This window comes from Chaetodon auriga, chromosome 1 (genome assembly GCF_051107435.1).
Source record: "Chaetodon auriga isolate fChaAug3 chromosome 1, fChaAug3.hap1, whole genome shotgun sequence".
NCBI lineage: Eukaryota > Metazoa > Chordata > Actinopteri > Chaetodontiformes > Chaetodontidae > Chaetodon > Chaetodon auriga.
In genome coordinates, this window is record NC_135074.1 from 15,845,001 (window position 1) to 15,863,859 (window position 18,859).

Genomic DNA, 18,859 nt, shown 5'->3' on the forward strand with positions numbered 1-18,859 from the left:
TCCACATGACTGAAATGCTCAAGACTTTGCTTGAGGGAATTACCCTCAAGGCGATGTCCGAAATTCACCCCAAACATTTTCATAGCACTAATGACTATTTCACGTTTTAAATGTAAGTAACGCAAGATAAAGCCGATTTGTTTTGATCAAACATTACTAAAACATTTAAGCCACAAACAAGCCTACGACCCAGGCACCAGCGCTGTTTCTTTTCTCATATGGCATTTTCAACCTTCGTGCTCCCCTGCTCTCTCTCACATCTTCACTGAGCAGAGGTGATGATAATTAAAGTCTGTTAGGGGTCACAGCTGATACCGTGGGTGGACACTGGGACTAGGCCACAGAGATATGCACACTAGCAAAACAAGACAAGCAGAGAAGAGGCCAGAAGGAGGCGAGAAAAGAAGTGATAAGAATTCGCCATGATTGTTTGTGTGTGTGTGTGTGTGTGTGTGTGTGTGTGTGTGTGTGTGTGTGTGTGGGTGGGTGTGTGTTGCGAAGATGACATTGACAGATGTGCTTGTTGCTGCCGCTTTCTACACATACACATGCACCCACACACACACACACACACACACATTCACAAACACTTACACTAATTCCATTGACCTCTGACGGCCTAACCTGCAGTATAAATGTGCACACACCCACATACTGTTCGCACACGTGGTTTGTAACTCTCTTGGGGGTGCTGAAGATGGATCAAGCTACTGTTAGGGCTGCTTCTCATGGGTCATGCAATGGTAGTAGGGATTAATAGGCTCTTTGAAATTGCACTTCGCTGATACCGGAGATCCCACACTGTGCCGTGGCTCAGCACCACATAAATTCATTCAGTAAAGTTTTTATCCTGCTGGGGTTTTGTGAAGGTGGAAGCAACTACTCTGAAGAGGGTGCAGCAGAACTGCCATCGCAGTTATGAGAAACATGTGCTGCTATGTTCATTTGATGTGTAGTTACCAAATGCTACCGTTGCATGTTCGCTGCTGACAATATTTGCACGCACAAATACGCATGAACAGACATACAAACACAGATTAAAAGCACTATATTTTTACATTATATAACAAAGCCCTGGAGCCACAAGGGTCCAAGTGATATTTGGGGACAACTTGAATTTTCTGCTAAACTAAACAACTTTTGAGCCAAATGCAGGCAGTTGGATTTTTTTAAAAATACATAAGAATAACAGATTAGGGTAGTGATATGCTCGCCAGCTTTGAGTGCAATGGGCATCGCTCCCAGCAGTGGGGGGTGGGGGAGAAGAAGAGGCACATGATTAAAATCTGAATGCTTCATTTCAGCATGATGTCTCTAAATGATTGAAGCAACAAAGCAGATGTAACTGTTTGGCCACTGCTGCCAGAAGCGTTGCTCCCTAGATTGTTGCCTCACCTCTACAGTAGCTACAGTGTCGACAATGACAGTGATGTTAAAGTGGTACCTTCAGACATACAGACATGACAATCAAGAAATATTATGGCTGAACAGAGAAATGTGCCTCAGTGTTCAGTCACCCAGCGCCAGTCAACTGATGATGATACTTCAGGAAACAAATAGTAAGTGAAGCTGCCTGCAGCGCGGGCCGGGGGGCATTGCAGGGAAGTGTATGCTGATCTGTGGGCTTTAGACTTCAATCACTTCAATCATTTATTTATTTTAACCTTTTTTTATTCAGGGGAGTTTCTCTGAGAGCCAGGCTCTCACACACACATGTGCGCGCACACACACACACACACACACACACAAATTAACACCAGGAAGCTGCCCAGTAAAACCACTATCTGCTTTTTTTGGCCACAGCACCTGAGGGTCAAGGGCCTTGCTGAGTCAAAGTAACAAGAGAGGGGCAAGTATTTCTCCTCCCAGATTTATCCTACCGGTCCTAGGATCAAACGAAAAAGTACATATCATGATTTAATTTAAGTTTCTCCCAACTTGTTCAACAGGTTGTAGTTGAGGAGAGTAGATTGAGAAATTGCTGCAATCCTTATAAAGTTCGCCTGATGTGAATGTAAACACAAAGTTGAATGTCAGCACTTAAACTTATTAATCATTGTTTTAATTCAAATTCAATATGTTGAAGGACAGAAATCGGTCAGTGTCCGAACTCAGTGCATACAGTATGCAGCAGTATCTGCGTCCATCCATTCTCTAAATCCATTCATACTGTTCAGGGCTGTGAGTAGGTGAGAGGCACTGTACTCCCTAGACAGGTTGCCAGTCTATCACAGGGCTAACACGTACAGATTCCCCCTCACATTCATGTCAATGGGCAATTTACAGTTTTCCAGTTCACATAACTTGCGCTGTTCAGTGGTTGGCTCTAAGGTGACAGAGCAGAGCGACCCTATAGATCCCTTAATAAATGTACCTAAACACGTCTAGGTCTCACCAGCGAAAGCTAAATCTAACCATCGTGTTGGTACAGTATGTGTCTCCCTGCAACATTTACTGTGTGTGCATGAAAGCACATTGCAACTTCGTACTGAGCCTTTCATTCAATTTGTGCTTGCAGTCTGTGTGAAATTAAATCTGTTTTACAAAGGCAATAGCTTATTACACAGTAAGTGACTGGGGCTGCCTTTTAGATGCATTTTGTGAGAAGCACTCAAAAGGTACAGAGCAGAGCTGGATTTGTTAGAGGTCAGTAAGGTCACAAGATACTGAGATTAAAAGGCTGCCTCTATGAAACAGGATTTGACCATGTATCACTCAGAAAATTTCAAAAAGTACTATATTGAAGAGCTTGTAAAGTCAGTGGGAGTCATTAGTCAACTTGTAAAGAAATGAAAAGGATGCATTTAAAAAAAAAATGCAAAAGATCCCAATCAAACAGGTGGAGCATGTGCAATGATATCATTCTGATTTAAAAAAAAAAAAAAAAAAGCAGCAATCTGATACTAATTGTTGCAAAAATATTCCCTAAAACATCAATAAAGTACTGCCAGCCTGGCAAAATGCTATATGAGACAGGACTTCAGACCTCTGTCGTGTAACCATTACAAGACAATGCCAAATCTAAGTTACATATTAATGGATTTTTAATATCTAACTACACATTAAAAAGAAATCAATTGATATTGGCAGATATTTTATGTTGCTGTTTCAGTATTGATCTCCAAGATGATACTGACGGCTCCCTGGAATCAGGTAACTGCAGCCACGTGCACAATTGTGATTGTCAAAAAAGTGCAATCACCAAAGTACCTTAGTGACTCAGTGAGCGTCAGTTTGAGTTCAAATTAAAGCACAACAGCACCATAACTCAGAGCGCCCTCTTTGTTTAGTGCTATTAAATTCTCAATATATCTGTATCTGCTGAGCACTTTGTTCATTTACCGCCTCCTCTATATTTCTCAAAGTTGATTTTTGTTTTGGAAGGAATTCAGCGCGGCTCCTTTGCATCTTTAAATTATGTGTTTACCCTTTCTGTTGAGATTTCTATAGAGCATATTGTAGGTTAATTAAATTCTCTGTCTTTCCATTGCAACCTTCTTTTAGAACATCTACATAAAGTTGCACCAGCTCTTTAAACATGACTAATTTCCTGCACATAGCCCTTTGTGTGAATTGTGTGAACATTATTAAGTGCAGGAGGATGTGCGTTTATATCATCCTGCCGTTTGCACAGCCCTTCCCTAAATGCACGTGCATAAAGAAAGATGGCTCTCCAACATGGATTTGTCTGTCTTTCTATAGCTCCATGCGGAGGACAGTATGGTGGATCTGAAGGAGTTGTTTTGTCTCCAAACTACCCTCTAAACTACACGACAAGACAGACCTGCTCCTACTACATCACTGTGTCCCCACAGTTTGGTAAGTACAGACATGATCAAACCGTGCGTACTCACAATGGATGCTGTGAATGAATCACAAACACAAAAGCTAATTTTATATCTGTATTTCTTCTTCTTCAGTGGTGTTTGGTCAGTTTGCTGTTTTCCAGACAGCAATGAATGACTCCGTGGAGCTGTTTGATGGAGCCAATGAGAATGCCCGATTGCTCAGCTCTCTGGCTGGGTCACATTCAGGTGAGTCTCTCCGCTGATACTTGTGTCAAACACAGCTAAAGGAATACTTTTTTGTTTGTTTGTTTGTTTGCTTTTCAATTATCTTTACCCAGCATGACATTATCTTTTTGAAAAGCTGCCATTCAGTTCTAATGTTTATCCCTTGTTTTCCTTGTTTTGTGCTCCTGAGCACATCTTTGAAAGAGGAAAATAATGAAATCGTCTGTAAGAGAGCAGCTCTCGGGGGCTGTAGAACACAGCGCCAGTGGTCGTATCACAATTTATTTGACAGTGATGTATTTGGTGAAAATCCATTATGGGTTATCTGTACAAGAAGAAATCAGCAGAGGAAAGCATCTCACTGGGGCCATACGATATACAGTCCACAGTCCTACGGTGGCCGGCAAAGGCAAACACGCTGCAACAGCACAAAATATTTCCTTTTGTAGAAACGTGCTGCATAATATGCAACATTTTTCTTTTGCGTTTCATTTTCAGAGCTTGTGTGTTTTAGACTTGAGAAGAAGCAGTTTCTCTTAATGGAAGCGCTGTGGGCTACACGTTTGCCTTTGTCGGCCACAGTACGATCCTCCCTGGGTTTCCTTATCCTCCGACTTTGAGTCATCCCTGCTTGGCAGCATTTTGAGTCACCGCACAGTAACCCACTCAGCATGGATGGAGACTGAAAGATGAGGCAAAATTGATGTAGATGACATAGTATGAAGAATGAAATATGAAGAAATATTGATGAACATAGTTGTTGGCAAAATGTGCTCTGGTTGCCTCAGAGTTTCGTGCTCTTCTGTTCTGTGTAATCGCCAGGGGGCATGCTGCAGGGGAATCCCGCTGGAATTGACATTTAGTTTCTTTCTATAGAAATCAGGGCTTTTTAAATATTTTCTCTGTGATGTTTATTCAGTTGTGTGTGTGTGTGTGTCTAGAATCGTGAGTGGGAAAAATGAAGCTCTTTAATTTAAGGACAAGCCTGCAGCTGCCAATAATATTCTCTTTCTAGTATTGAATTACATTAGAGTTTGATGATAAAAATATCAATCACAATAGAGAAAACACAAACACATCCAGATAGATATGGCACTTCCTGGGGGCATTTCTTTATATTTTTATGCTAGGGGTTACATTTTTGCTTTTTGTACCTTCCTTCATTGAACGGATCAGGGAGCTTATTCTAACATAATATTAACTAAGAGGATGTGACAGGTTTCGTTTGGCTAAATGTCGCTGCATGCTGTGCAGGTTTTTTTTCTTTTTAACTACTATCCATCCAAGTTAGTTCAAAGGAAAGAGGCCTGCTTGTATAATGTAGAATGGGTGGCTTATTTCTTAAGTTAATTTGGGTTTGAAATTCCCCTTTTGGCTAAAACTGGCAGCAAAGAATGAAACACACCAGGCATTATAAAATAATGTTAGCCGCATCGTTACCCTATCACACACACACAACCCAGTCAGACAGCTTTGTAGCACACTGTTCCAGCTAACTGACTGATTATCCTGACACACCAACATATTAACACACATACACACAGAGCAAAGTTACACATACACACACACACCCCGACGCACTAATGATGGTTCTAAATGTCAGCCACACCAGACCATGTTTTCCTCATTTATCACTGTTACTTCTTTTGCTTGTGTATGTGTGTGCATATAAATCTCTGTGTGTACGTGCCCGTGAGTTGGTGTCTGTGTGTGTGTGTGTGTGCTTGCATTCTTATTTTTGTGAGGACCATGTTTGTTTTACCACCAGGCAAAAGTGAAGGACAAACCCTGCTTATTACTAAGTTGTGAATGTAAATCCGAGCAGTTAAATGTATGTTTGTGAGAGTCTGTGTCTCCATTGTGTGCAATTTTGTCAAAATAAGGAAAAAAAACTATGGCTGTGTGTTTTCAGTGAGGAGGTTGGTTAGGGTGTTTTTAGCATTAACATTCATTTTGAAATCATTATATGTGTGTGTGTGTTGTTGTTTGTCCCAGGAGAAACATTGCCTTTGGCAACTTCCAATCAGATCATGCTGCGGTTCAATGCTAAGAGTGGCCAGTCAGCTAGAGGCTTTCATTTTGTCTACCAAGGTAACTCTCATTCTGTTTGTGTCGCTCTCTCTCTCTCACATACACACACTTTACACAATAAGTTGCATTCAATTCAAGTTCATAATGAAAATCTCTCCACTGACAGCTATATTTCTGGTTTTTCTCTTCTTCTTCTGCTCATATTTTTAAATTACGGTCATTGTTGTAGCTGTGCCCCGCACCAGTGACAGTCAGTGCAGTTCAGTGCCAGAGCCTCGGTACGGCAGGCGCATCGGTTCAGAGTTCTCGGCTGGCTCTGTGGTCCGGTTTGAGTGCAGTCCAGGGTATCTGCTGAAAGGATCCAGTGCTATCCGGTGCCAGGCCGTGCCAGGTGCCCTCGCTCAGTGGAATGCAACAACACCGACCTGTATAGGTAAGGCTAACGGACCATGACGTGCATAGAGAATGTAACCAGCAAACATACGTAGCTCCCAAGGGAAGGAAGAAAGGAATCAGTCATTGCTGCGAACCATCCAGCACTGTGAGGGCTGGGACTTTGACATTAATTCTAACAAACTAAATGTATGCCTGCGTGAAATCTCTCTCTGCTGAGAGCAAGTCTTTTGCAAACAGCTTCAACTGTCACCTCAGTTTATACCATAAATAATGTTTGTTATCATATTTTCTCTCTCTGGCTCCCTGTAGTGCTAATTTGAACACCATATTGTCTCTGGGTATGCAGAGCCATATTCCAACAACCTGTCCTATCTGTTAGCTATTTAGTTAATAAACTTTGCCAAGAAATTCATATTTTATGCCTTCCTTCTAGTTCCCTGCAGTGGCAATTTGACTGAGCGTCGTGGCACAATTCTGTCTCCTGGCTTTCCCGAGCCCTACCCAAACAGTCTCAACTGTCTGTGGAGGATCCATGTCAGCGAAGGGGCTGGGATACAGGTACACATATACACTTAGAAAGAAATATAGAGTGTATGTACACTAACTATGGAAGATGCACATCAACTTGGATTCCATTATGTTCGTTTATTCTCATTGTTTGCGTTTTAGATCCAAGTAATGACATTTGCTACTGAGCACAACTGGGACTCTCTGGAGATCTACGATGGAGGAGACATGACAGCTCCTAAATTAGGGTCATTTTCTGGTATGACAATATGCTCACACACACACACACACACACACACACACACACACACACATACACACACACTTGTGCACAGACACCCATGCACAAAAACACTCAAGAGATCTATGATGGATGAGATATGACAGCTCCGAAACTATAGATACACACACACACACACACACACACACACACACACACACGCACGCACGTACGCACGCACGCATAGATTGACAGACACAAACCCCCCACACACACACACACACACACACAAGATCTATGATGAATTGGATATGACAGGTCTTAAACTATAGAAACACACAAATATGACATACACTGGAGATCTATGATGGATGAGTTGTAATACCAGAAAACATGATGTATATCTTGAATAAATAATAAATGTTTTTTAAGACAGAGAATTCTTCCGATTTCCAGGCAGTCAGTGAAAGGGAGAGAAGTCAGGAGGAAGGGAGGGAGGGGAAGAGTTTCACCACAAGGTTGAGGGAAGGATGGAGGAAAGAGGGAGAGAAAGAAGACAGGGTGGGATAAAGAGTGATCTAACCTTTTACAATTTCCCAGCGGAGTTTCCCTTGTGACCTGCCCCAAGCACATACCTGTCATACACCTATCACACATAAAACATGCTGCCCACAGGGCGATATGCACACACACACACACACACAAATGACTGTGCCCTTCTCAAGAAGGCACACCGGGGAGCTGCCCACTGTAACCACAGTGATCTGGTGTCGGCCCGGGAGCAGCTTCACTGGGGCAGATAAGGATTGCTTCACATAAGGACACTAAAATGCTAGCTGTCCACGGAGGGCGGGGGGTCGTTCACCTTCTCTACACATAATTTCCCAGATGGTCTCAGGATTTAAACAAGACTTATGGTCAAAGTCTTGCTGAAAAACGTTCGATTTCTTCCTGTATGCCCCGTGTTGTGCTACATAAGCACTGATGCCCTTTTTTGTATAAATTCATTGGTATTTTTATCATTTGGTGAACATTTATCTGCAAAACTCATCCACTCATTGTGCCGTATGTTTATCTCCATCTTTTACAGGAACTACTGCTCCCGCCCTCCTCAACTCAACGTCCAATCAGCTCCTTCTGCACTTTCAGAGTGACATCAGTGTGGTGGCGGCAGGTTTTCACCTAGAATACAAGAGTGAGTTCAAGCTTTTAACAAAGATAGATAGATAGATAGATAGATAGATAGATAGATAGATAGATAGATAGATAGATAGATAGAGAATAAAAGAACAAATGAATTAATGAATATTGGGTGCCTTCTCACCAGAAACCACAAATGCATACAAACCCACAGACACACATACTCTTCAGCACACACATGCTCTCACACATCATTGCAGCCAAAACTTCAACATCAAATAACAAGAGTCAGTGACCTGAACTGGTACTGCCCGAAAGTATACACACATGCTGAGACCCACATTTGAGCACACACACAGAACACACACCTGGAAGGGTATAAACAGAAACAAATAGACTCAGACACATACATACACATGCACAAGTGCTTTTGCTTGTGTCATACAGGCACATAGTGAGCCCAAAAAAGGCACACACACACACACACACACACACACACACACACACACACACACACACACACACACACACAAATATGTAGACAGACAAAGGTATAGACATGGATATTAACATCATGCACTTAAACACATGCACACCTGTCAGGGCATGGTTGTGTTTTTCAGTCCTTTGTAGTTGTTTTAGCTTAGAATCACTTCCACATCAATGAACATGTCCCCTTTTGTGAGTGTGTGCGAGAGTAGTAGTGTGTCACTGCTCATGCATTTGTCTGTGTGTGTGTCTGTGTATGTGTAGGTGAGTACACATATTTGTGTCTCAATGGCTCGTACGGTCTTTTTGTTGGCTGTTGTAGGAATTAGATTGACTTACTAATCCCAGGAATCAGTCTATGAATTGTAGTGGCCCTTCCTCACTAAGGCGAGAAAGACGACAAAAGGACATTCAATGAGGGAAACAGGATGAAGGGGAGGTATAAACCCTGGGAAAGAAGATAAGTGCACTCCTCAAATGGTCATCGTTTTAAGGGAATGATTTACCGACACCAGGTGCATGTCACAACCAGTTGTCCCTTTGTTGCTGGACAGTATAAAAGCCAGGACATTGTGGAGATCTGCAGAAAAGACTCAGCATTAGTCTTCCCTCCATGCTGCATGTATTAAAGAGACCTGATTCATCACACCGAGTCTGTAATTCTTCACAGAATTAGCAACTCTCATCGAGCAACAAGGAGAATTTCCCTTACACTGTATGTGTCGGCATTCAGGAGTGGAAAACCCTGAAGAATCGTCGCTTTTGTGGACAGTTCATTGTGTCTGTTTCTATATTTTTGCTTCATGGCATTTTTGCCTTTGGTCATTGTGATGGTTTTATTGCAGCTTTTATTACCAGATGTGCCTGATCTACACTTGACACTTATATTTGAAATGGGTCCCCTCCTGTACAGTATTATGAATAATCCACAGATAAAATTGGTACTCAGAATGGGTCAAGCCACTCTTCTATTTTTATGTTTTAGCATTTATTTTGCCCAGGCCTGCAACACATATATTATTGAGTTGGGAGCAGTGCCGCCGGTGGTAGTCTTTTGGGGATTTTTGGCTTTTCTTCCCCACAATGTCTCCTAGTTTCCATGGGAGGAGGATTTTGGGTTGAACTGTGCTGGTGGGTTTTGATTAGAGGTCCTCATGGGTGCTCTCAGTTCTTCATAACCAGCTTGAGACCTGAGTCAGGCTGGGTCCAAGTTACATTCAGTCTAATCAGGTCGTGTCTTTGGTGTGTGACTGTCTGTTGTAGCTGAGTGGATCCGAGCGTACTTGGTATCAGCTCTGATCATAGGGTGAATCATAATCATAACAGGACAAAAATAGGGCTGTGAAATGCAGGAAAGCCAAACAAATGACATGTTTTGCTACATTTTTTTGACCACGGTTGGTTCTTGATTTGTGGTGCATCATGGTGTCCTCTCTCACTGTTTGGGTCTGCTCGGATCAGGTCTGCATCCTGCTTCAGATTGAATTTTTTTTTTTTTTTTTTTTAGGATTTTTTGCTAGCCCTTGTGTTTGTGTAGCTCAGCCTTGATGATGGTGACCTCTGCCTTTTCACCTTTTCACTCTGACAGAGCAAGTTGTAAAGCAGTACAGGGCAGGAGAGAGGTGGAAAGAAGGCCAGCCCAAAAGGGAGATATGGATTATGTAAGGACAGGGAAAGGCAGAGAGATGAAGAGAATCTTTTCCTTTGTCTATATTATAAAGAATAATCACGTCCCGCTGGTGTAGCTGCCTTTTTCTGTAAGTCAGTGTTTGCTATCATGTGGCAGAACCAACACAATACATGCAGTTTCATAACGTTAATCAGCAGCAAGCAGGCTATTTGCTGTTATCACAGAAACCAAGTCCGAGTCCAGCATGCTGAGCATTGAAGTTTGTCCAAGATCACCTTCAAAAACTATATCATCCATTACACCACCGTGAGAGCTGTTGCAGGACTCAGATGGTCACTCTGCTTATCTCAAAATGAGTGCCAACACTTTCATCTGGAGCCGAATTTGCTCCAAGTATGCCTCAGAGGCTCTTTACAGGAGGTCTTAATACAAAGTAGGTTGCTTTTAACTTTTTCCGTTGTGAAGACCTTTCAAACTACCTGTTCAATCGGTGATAAGAACACAAACACCAAAATGATTATTTGCCCTCAGATGAATGTTTATTCTAATCCCGCTTGTAAACCCATTTAGTACTACCCAAAAATGTGTTACGATACATTTTTTCCTGGAATAGTGGGATTATCTGGAACTGCTGGTCTGTGTTGTTCACTGATTTCTAACTGTGCTGTCTTCTGTGTTCCACTGTGTTTCCAGTAGAAACAGGGAAAAGGAGCTACAGTGAAACTGTGCTTGTGCTGCTCAGAGTTCTCCTTGTCGGTTTGCAGTAATGTGGTCAAAATCATCTGCTGGGGACACGTGAATGGTGATGATGTTCTCATCATTTTAAGCTGACCAAAGGGACTTTCCTTGAAAGGGCAGAGCGAGACATCTCTCTCGCTTTTCCGTCCTCAAGTAAACTAAAACAGAAGTATAGTAAATCCAGTCAGTTAGACTTAAATGCTGACACTGTCTAGTTGTAGTCTAGTGGCCCTAGTGGGGTGGTTTGTGGCGCTGTCAGCATTTTAGAGAGCATCGCTGCTCTGTCATAACCAGGGAAAGGAGGGAGCAGTTTGCTAGCACAGAGAGAGAGAGAAGGAGAGAGAGGGAGAGAGAGATGGTCAGCCAAATGGAATAGTTTCATTGATCAGTTGTCCTGACAGCCTGCTGATGCTCTGCCTAATAATACGCTGTGTGTGCATGCGTGTGTGTATCTGAGAGTTACAGTCTCATGCAGCTATTTCACTTACGCTCCATCCCTCTCTGCAAGCAAATACTCAAGTAGCAGTCAGTCACAAACACACTCAAAAATGGCAGACACTCGGGCTTGGCCACCTCCATATGTGTGTGCATGCGTGTGTGTGTTTGTGAGCTCGGTGGGATCACATCGTTTTGCTGGTAGGAAGGTAGATAATGAACCAGCAAGACCAGACACACACACACACACACACACACACACACACACACACACACAAACATTCACTCCTCTCTCTCCCCTTCTTTTACTCTCTATCCCTCTTCCACCCCTGTGTTGCCATGGTAACTGCTCTAGGGCAGTCTCCTGCGGAAGTTTCCAAGTGAAACACACAAGCAGACCCAAACACACACACCCACACGCACACACACAAAGGCACAGATACACCCCTCCTGATGCTGTTTGATAACGGGCTGGCTGCTGTCAAACTTATTACAGATGTGTTTAACCTTTATTGTGTTGGGAATACACAACCAAAGTCATTATGTTTCCTTCACATATTTAAAGCACATTTCAGAGGCCGCCATCACTGCCAACGACGTACAAGCCTTTTTATTGTACTTGCTGTCAATTCAGAAATAGGCTCTTGGATGTTAAAACAAACATTAAAAGCATTTCTAAATTAATCTGCCACATTAGGTCTTCGTCAAATGAATTTAAATATTGTAATTTCCTCCTGTGTGTTGAAAGACTTTAAAGGGACAGCACACCCCAGAATCAGAAATAACTTTTTTCCTCTTACTTGTGCTATTTATCTGTCAGGATTGTTTCACTGTGAAATGAATCTACTGTCATTTTAGTACAGAATAAAATTATTTCAATTGGCCATCATACGTTTGAGAATAAAGGTAAAAGCAGCAAAATATGTTTAGCCATCTAAAACTTAAAGAAATGATAATCATGTCACATTTCTTGTGTTTTCTGTCATCTGGTCTGAGGAAACGACATTAGCCAGAGGCTAAGCAATGCTTACATGTATAAAATAAATAATATTAATGACATAGTTCATTGTGTTTCTGTTCTTTTCCCCCCTCTTTCCTGTTTTTTTTTAAAGCTGTTGGTCTTACCACCTGTCCAGAGCCAATGATCCCTGCCAATGGCATTAAAACAGGGGACAGATATATGGTCAATGAGGTGGTAGCATTCAGCTGTGAACTCGGGTACACATTACAGGTAATGAACACAGCCATACAAACTGACCAGTAAACAAATGATTGGTTGATAAATACATAGCTTTAGATATTGATTGCACTACTGGTTCTTGCATAATGTGGATGGATAACAGAGTGTGTGTGTGTGACAGTTAGCATGCATGTAGTAAAAGTAAGTGTCCACACCGGCTACTGAATCCCACATGTTTACTTTAATGAAATACACACCAAAAGTATTCTAAGATTGCACAATTTTCTACATTTTTGTTTTTACTCTTTCATTTAAAAAGTCAAGGAACTTAGTTGATGAAACTGTGCCATCATTGCTTAGAGTATCTTCATTTTCTTGACTCTATCCTACTGTATTATCACTCGCAGGGCCACTCACACATTTCCTGCATGCCTGGGACTGTGCGTCGATGGAACTACCCACCTCCTCTTTGCATAGGTAAAACACACACACACACATACAAACACACAAACACAAACACAGTGCTCTACGTATGATTGATCCAAAGGGGAGAAAAAAATGTTCTGCAGGTGTGAGGTTCACATTCAGCTAGGCCTACGCAGCAAAGTGACAGAAGCATTTTAGCACATAAGAGATATGTGGAATGCATAAAAACATCTGTTTATGTAAGTCATCGATTACATGTCACTGTGTAATCTGGGAGTGGAATATTTTTTAAAAAGAGACTGCATCTACACACAGTGACATGCTACAGGAATATTAATTCTGCGTCAAATAAGTAATAAGAAGTAATCGCAAAATGAGAACATATAGTTGTCAGATTTGTGGAAGGAAGTAACTTCTTGACTGGCACAGGGTCAGTGCTCTGCAGGATCAATATACCTGCTGGGTACAAACAGAATTTTGTACTTTGTGCTGTGAGCCAAGTCTTCCTAACTATTGCAATAGTGTTAAGGAACCTTGATTACATTGATGTTTGTGTTTGGGCCTGAATAATTCAGTCCTAGGTGAAAACTTGTAGCTGGTCTGGGAAGTCAGTTCCAGTTAAAGTCAACCTTGACCTGTCAGGACTAACTAAACTCAGCCCTGCAACAGCTCCTTTCAGTATGTGTCAAATCCAGCATTTCCAATTTCAGTCAAAACACTTGAAATAACAACATGTGTCAATAGAGGCAGGCGCCATAATAATGTGCCATAAGATTTGAAATGCGTGTCTGTCACCCTATTGGTTCTATAGGATTTACAGAAATTCAGCACATGTAGTCCTAGCCCTGCTGAAACAGGTTTCATATACATACTCATTTCATATGTTAATTAACAATACACGTGAACCTAATGGCCTAATGTCATAGTTGAAATTTCAATATTAAAATACACTCAGTGGGCAGCTTTATTAGACACACCGATCTATGACCTGTTGCAGTCCAGTACAACTGTTGTGCCGTGAAGTGTATTTTGTTTACAACCTTGAGTCCAAAAAAGCTGGGATGCTGTGTGAAAGGTAAATGAAAACACTATCGATCCGATCGCCTGTAACCAATGAACCTGCTTACCAGTGGAATGTTCCAAACAGGTGTTTTTGGAGCGTTCTAGAGTTTATGGCAGAGGTGTTGTATTGAATTGCAATAGATTGTACAGGTGTGCCTAATAAAGTGGCCACTGAGTGTAAATATAAATACTACAAATCCCCCCTAGTTCAAGCCCTGTTGTTGCTGCCTGCAGCTGTATTTTAGGGCATTTTTGTTTTTTGTTGTGGTGCAACCTTCTTCCTGTTGAAACAAACAGGGTGAAGTGATGATCTCCACCGTGCGCTGCTCATGTGTTTCCTCTTTTAACAATGTGTTTTCTGTGCCTGTGTTGTCAGCTCGTTGCGGCGGGGTGTTGTCTGAGATGAGTGGTGTCATCCTTAGTCCAGGTTTCCCCGGCAACTACCCAGGCAACCTGGACTGCACCTGGCAAATCAGCCTGCCAACTGGATATGGTAAGTATTGTGGGGTGGAATAGCATTCCTAAAAAGATTCTGTCACTTTCAGTACATCTGTTGGTGTAGTTGGGAAACGCAGACCTTGTTCTTTAGCACAGAATCTGCAGTGGTAACACATGGTTTATTGAAGGCTTCACCACATGTTTAATTGGAGGCTGACACATGGTGTGTGCTGTTTAATGACTACAGTAACTGATGGTTCAAATAGGACACAGTTTTCATCTTTTTGTGTGGTCGGCGTACAAATCCCTGTGTGTAATGATAGCTAGTTTTTACTTGATATGGTATTAGAAATTATAATTGTATATTCAAAGGACAACAAAACTAGATTCAAGACAGCTTTATTAACACTGTCTCAGACCACAAAACTTGCTTCACTGCTTCTATCTTTGGTGCAAGTTATCAAAATAGAAAAATAACAATATACCAGTTCCAGATGAAGCTATGATAACAGAAATAGATATGAAAGGTATATGAAAATGTGGAGTACTGTAAACTTAGTGAACTTGGTCTCTTGGCATATGACATATCTCTATCTTGTATACACACTCTGAAAAAAATGTAAAATCTCACTAATTCTCAGATCCATGAAATTTAGAGACACATTCTTTGTATGTGTACATATACTTGCCCAATAAAGCTGATTCTGATTATATTCTGTGTTTGTATTCTAGGAGCCCATATTCAGTTCCAAAACTTCTCTTCGGAGGACAACCATGACTTCTTAGAGGTCAGAGCTGGACCACAGCACAGCTCTGCTCTTATTGGACAGTTCACTGGCTCGCAGATCCCACCAACTTTGCTGAGCACGACCCACCTGACAATCATCCACTTCTACAGTGACCACTCAGAGAACAGGCCGGGCTTCAAACTGAACTATCAAGGTGAGACTATCAGTATCACATGTGATTTTAGACCAGTTAAGATTTGTTTTTCTCTGACTGCACACTGTTCTGTGACTGCAGACTCACAAGGCCACAAACCCTGAGGTGTTACTGTTAAGTGCAGGCGCTTCCAGTTGAAACCTGCCCCCTCAAAGGACACCAAGGGGACATACCTGTATTCAAACTCCCCCTACTTTTTAATTTCTCCAGATTTGGGGTAGGCAACACAAGAAAGTTGCTTCAGTGATTTAGAAAAAAAAAAAGGGTCTCAAGGTTCAAATGTTCTGAGTAAATTAACATCCAAACCTAGATGCCAAATTACAAAGCCCTCCCAACTCTAAGAAATGAAGGATAGGATGAAAAAACATATTGCTATGAGGTTTTGAGCTTTGATCCGTGGATGAGTCATGCTAAAGACTTAAAAAACCTTATGGCTTTCCTCTCATCATTAAAAGCGATGGATTGTTGGTAAGCCCCTGTGAGAGACTGGCATCTTGTCCAGCAGGCTTTACTTGTAGCCCTAAGTGCTTCACTTCAAAGACACAAGAGATGCACTGTGGGCCTATATGCCAGCAGAACTAGAACAAGGCTCACCAACTTACACATAAGCTAACCCACATTCACATGCATGTAATCATTTTCCCCTAATTTGCAATGGCCAAGTCCCCTAACGCTGCAGTCCTTGTCACTGCTAACTCCCACTGTTGGAATGTGGATCTTCTGGACATTGTTTCCTCACATGAAGTGGCACCAGATGCTGTTTTTCAAGTGACAGCAAAGATATTCAGCGGGAGGATGCAATACACACAGAGATTCATGTTGCTACCCTCAGTTGTGTTGAATGAATACAGTTGGTAGTGCTGTCACCAGGGTGCATGCTTTCACCCCTGACCCACTCAATGATACAAGCTCAGGCTCTGTATTCGAGGCCAAGGAGATGAAGTGTGCACATTCACAAAGCCTCAGTGGGATAAGTGCTGGGTGGCAAAAAAATCAGTGTCAATGCAACAGAAAAGTACCCACACAATAACGCTTCGATCCAAACGTCGCAAACGAAAGCTTAAGGGACACTCTTGCATTGCTCCTCCTTGTAGTTTCACAGCTGCAAGTGCTCCCACTACCACATTTTCCACATTTATTCTAGTTCCTCTTTCAGCCCGTGGTATTTCTGTATCCTCTTATGTTCCTTCCCCTTGATGCTGCTTTCACATGGGACTTCTACATCTGTCACCACTTGTTTTTCTGTTGCCTCTTCATTTCCACAATGTCCAGTTAGTTTTGTCAATATTTGTTTACCTGTCGGGATCTAAAAGTCCCACAGGATCTGAGTTCTGACGTTCTTAAGCTTCCTTTGTGGCATCTCCCATCTGGACTTGGGACTGTCTAGCCCATACTTGGCTGCAACACAGTGTTCCTGTGCACATCGTGTGCCTGGATTGTGTTGAATGCAGTTCCCTCCTACATTTTAGGTCCTGCTACAACCAACACAGACTGTCTCTGAGACCAAGTTGCACAGTCTGCTCCTTAGGTGCTGTCTAGTGCTGCCGACCCTGTTTGCTTTGACCTGGTACTGAGTGCTGTCTTTCACTCGCAACTTTTTTAGCAAACTTGTTTTCCAGAGTCACCCACCTCTGTGGTCTGTCAATGGCAAGTCTAATGAGGAGGTTTGGCTTGCCATGACACTCACGCAGAGTGAAATGTACCCTAAATAGACGTGTGATGCTGATTTTTCATCAAGCAAGCGCTGGAGTGCAATGCATAAACATGCCAGAAGACTGAGTAGGACATAAGATCTATGTTGCTATCACTATTGTCGCACTCACAACTGGTAGCCTCTGTGGGTCACAGATTTTTTTTATGCCCCTTCAAGTCCATTAGCTGTAAAATGGTTTCAATACAATTAATCACAGTTGCCATTTTGTAGTTACATTTTGGGATTTGGGAGGCAGACATAAAAGGGTACTGTGAAAGACTGCATGGCAGAATACAGAGGGGCAAATGTACAGCTGCATTGCATTTATCAATCTTTGAGTAAGAGCATCTGATTTTATTTTCTTGACACCTAAAAACAGGTAAATCGGAGTGTTTCCACACTGGTGATCATTTTTCTTTGTCTCTCTTTAGCCTATCAACTTCAGAACTGCCAGGACCCTTTTCCTTTCCCCAACGGTGACATCATCAACAGTGACTACAGCTCTGGCCAATCAATAACTTTTCAATGCTACCCTGGTTATGTTTTGATCGGACACCCGGTGCTAACATGCCTGCACGGGACCAACCGGAAGTGGAACCACCCGTTTCCACGCTGTGAAGGTAAGAATAATTTCATTTAAACATCTGTTGATTGATGCTGTAAAAATGTACACTCATATCAGCCCCTTTATGTGTTGGTGTTGTTGAGTTGTTACACATGTTTTGTTACCACTTTTTCCCCAGAACATCTCCATCCCTCACATACCAATTGTAATTTAAAATCTAGACATTTATAAAATGTTGTTTCCTAATTGAATTTCTGTAAATTTAATCTCGTGTTTCATTGGTATCACAAGGCAGCGGTGTGAGCAGTTAAGTACAAAGTAAATACTCCTGTGTCACTTACTTTCATTTACTCCATACATCAGTAGCACCATCATTGATCTTATTACTACCACTGCTACGACTGCTGCTTCTACTTGTACTACTGCAAATAATGAAGATAATTTTATCCCTCACTGTCTGCAGTTCAGCAGTTATTCTTTCTTCTTCCCCTGATCCTTGCCGGTCCGGCACATTTTAAGAAAATGACAAATTTGCCAAAAGATAATCTTATAACTCTGCTTTTTACAGCTCCTTGTGGCTATAATGTCACGGCTGAAAACGGGACCATCTATTCACCTCAGTACCCCAATGAATACCCCAACTCCCAAGACTGTAGCTGGCTCATCACTGTTCCCCACGGACACGGAGTTTATATCAACTTTACCTTATTGCAGACAGAGCCTGTCACTGATTACATCGCTGTCTGGTGAGTCTGGGTGCACTCACACTTGAACGTACGTGCACACACACGCTCTCATACACACACAAATGCATAAGTTCCCTTTCAGTGTTGCCCTTTATCCTGGGACTGATTGCATCACTGACAGCTAAGTTTTGAATGCACTTATAGCCTGTCTCCTCGCTGCACACTAATAAGAAGATGGTGAAGTTGTATCAACTTTTACCTCTATTTT

At 42.0% G+C, this 18,859-nt stretch overlaps 1 protein-coding gene across 3 annotated transcripts in view; it reads left to right on the forward strand.

Moving 5' to 3' along the window:
• Nucleotides 1-18,859, forward strand: part of LOC143318293 (CUB and sushi domain-containing protein 1) — a 375,208-nt gene that overhangs the window by 295,497 nt on the left and 60,852 nt on the right. For all 3 annotated transcript variants that reach the window (XM_076726460.1, XM_076726469.1, XM_076726479.1), the window contains 13 exons: nucleotides 3,703-3,819; nucleotides 3,921-4,034; nucleotides 6,009-6,104; nucleotides 6,274-6,477; nucleotides 6,874-6,998; nucleotides 7,110-7,206; nucleotides 8,258-8,362; nucleotides 12,712-12,830; nucleotides 13,187-13,256; nucleotides 14,644-14,760; nucleotides 15,438-15,647; nucleotides 17,772-17,960; nucleotides 18,474-18,651. In XM_076726460.1, coding sequence (XP_076582575.1) covers nucleotides 3,703-3,819; nucleotides 3,921-4,034; nucleotides 6,009-6,104; nucleotides 6,274-6,477; nucleotides 6,874-6,998; nucleotides 7,110-7,206; nucleotides 8,258-8,362; nucleotides 12,712-12,830; nucleotides 13,187-13,256; nucleotides 14,644-14,760; nucleotides 15,438-15,647; nucleotides 17,772-17,960; nucleotides 18,474-18,651 — 1,741 coding nt within the window. The remainder of the gene's footprint in view (nucleotides 1-3,702; nucleotides 3,820-3,920; nucleotides 4,035-6,008; nucleotides 6,105-6,273; nucleotides 6,478-6,873; nucleotides 6,999-7,109; nucleotides 7,207-8,257; nucleotides 8,363-12,711; nucleotides 12,831-13,186; nucleotides 13,257-14,643; nucleotides 14,761-15,437; nucleotides 15,648-17,771; nucleotides 17,961-18,473; nucleotides 18,652-18,859) is intronic.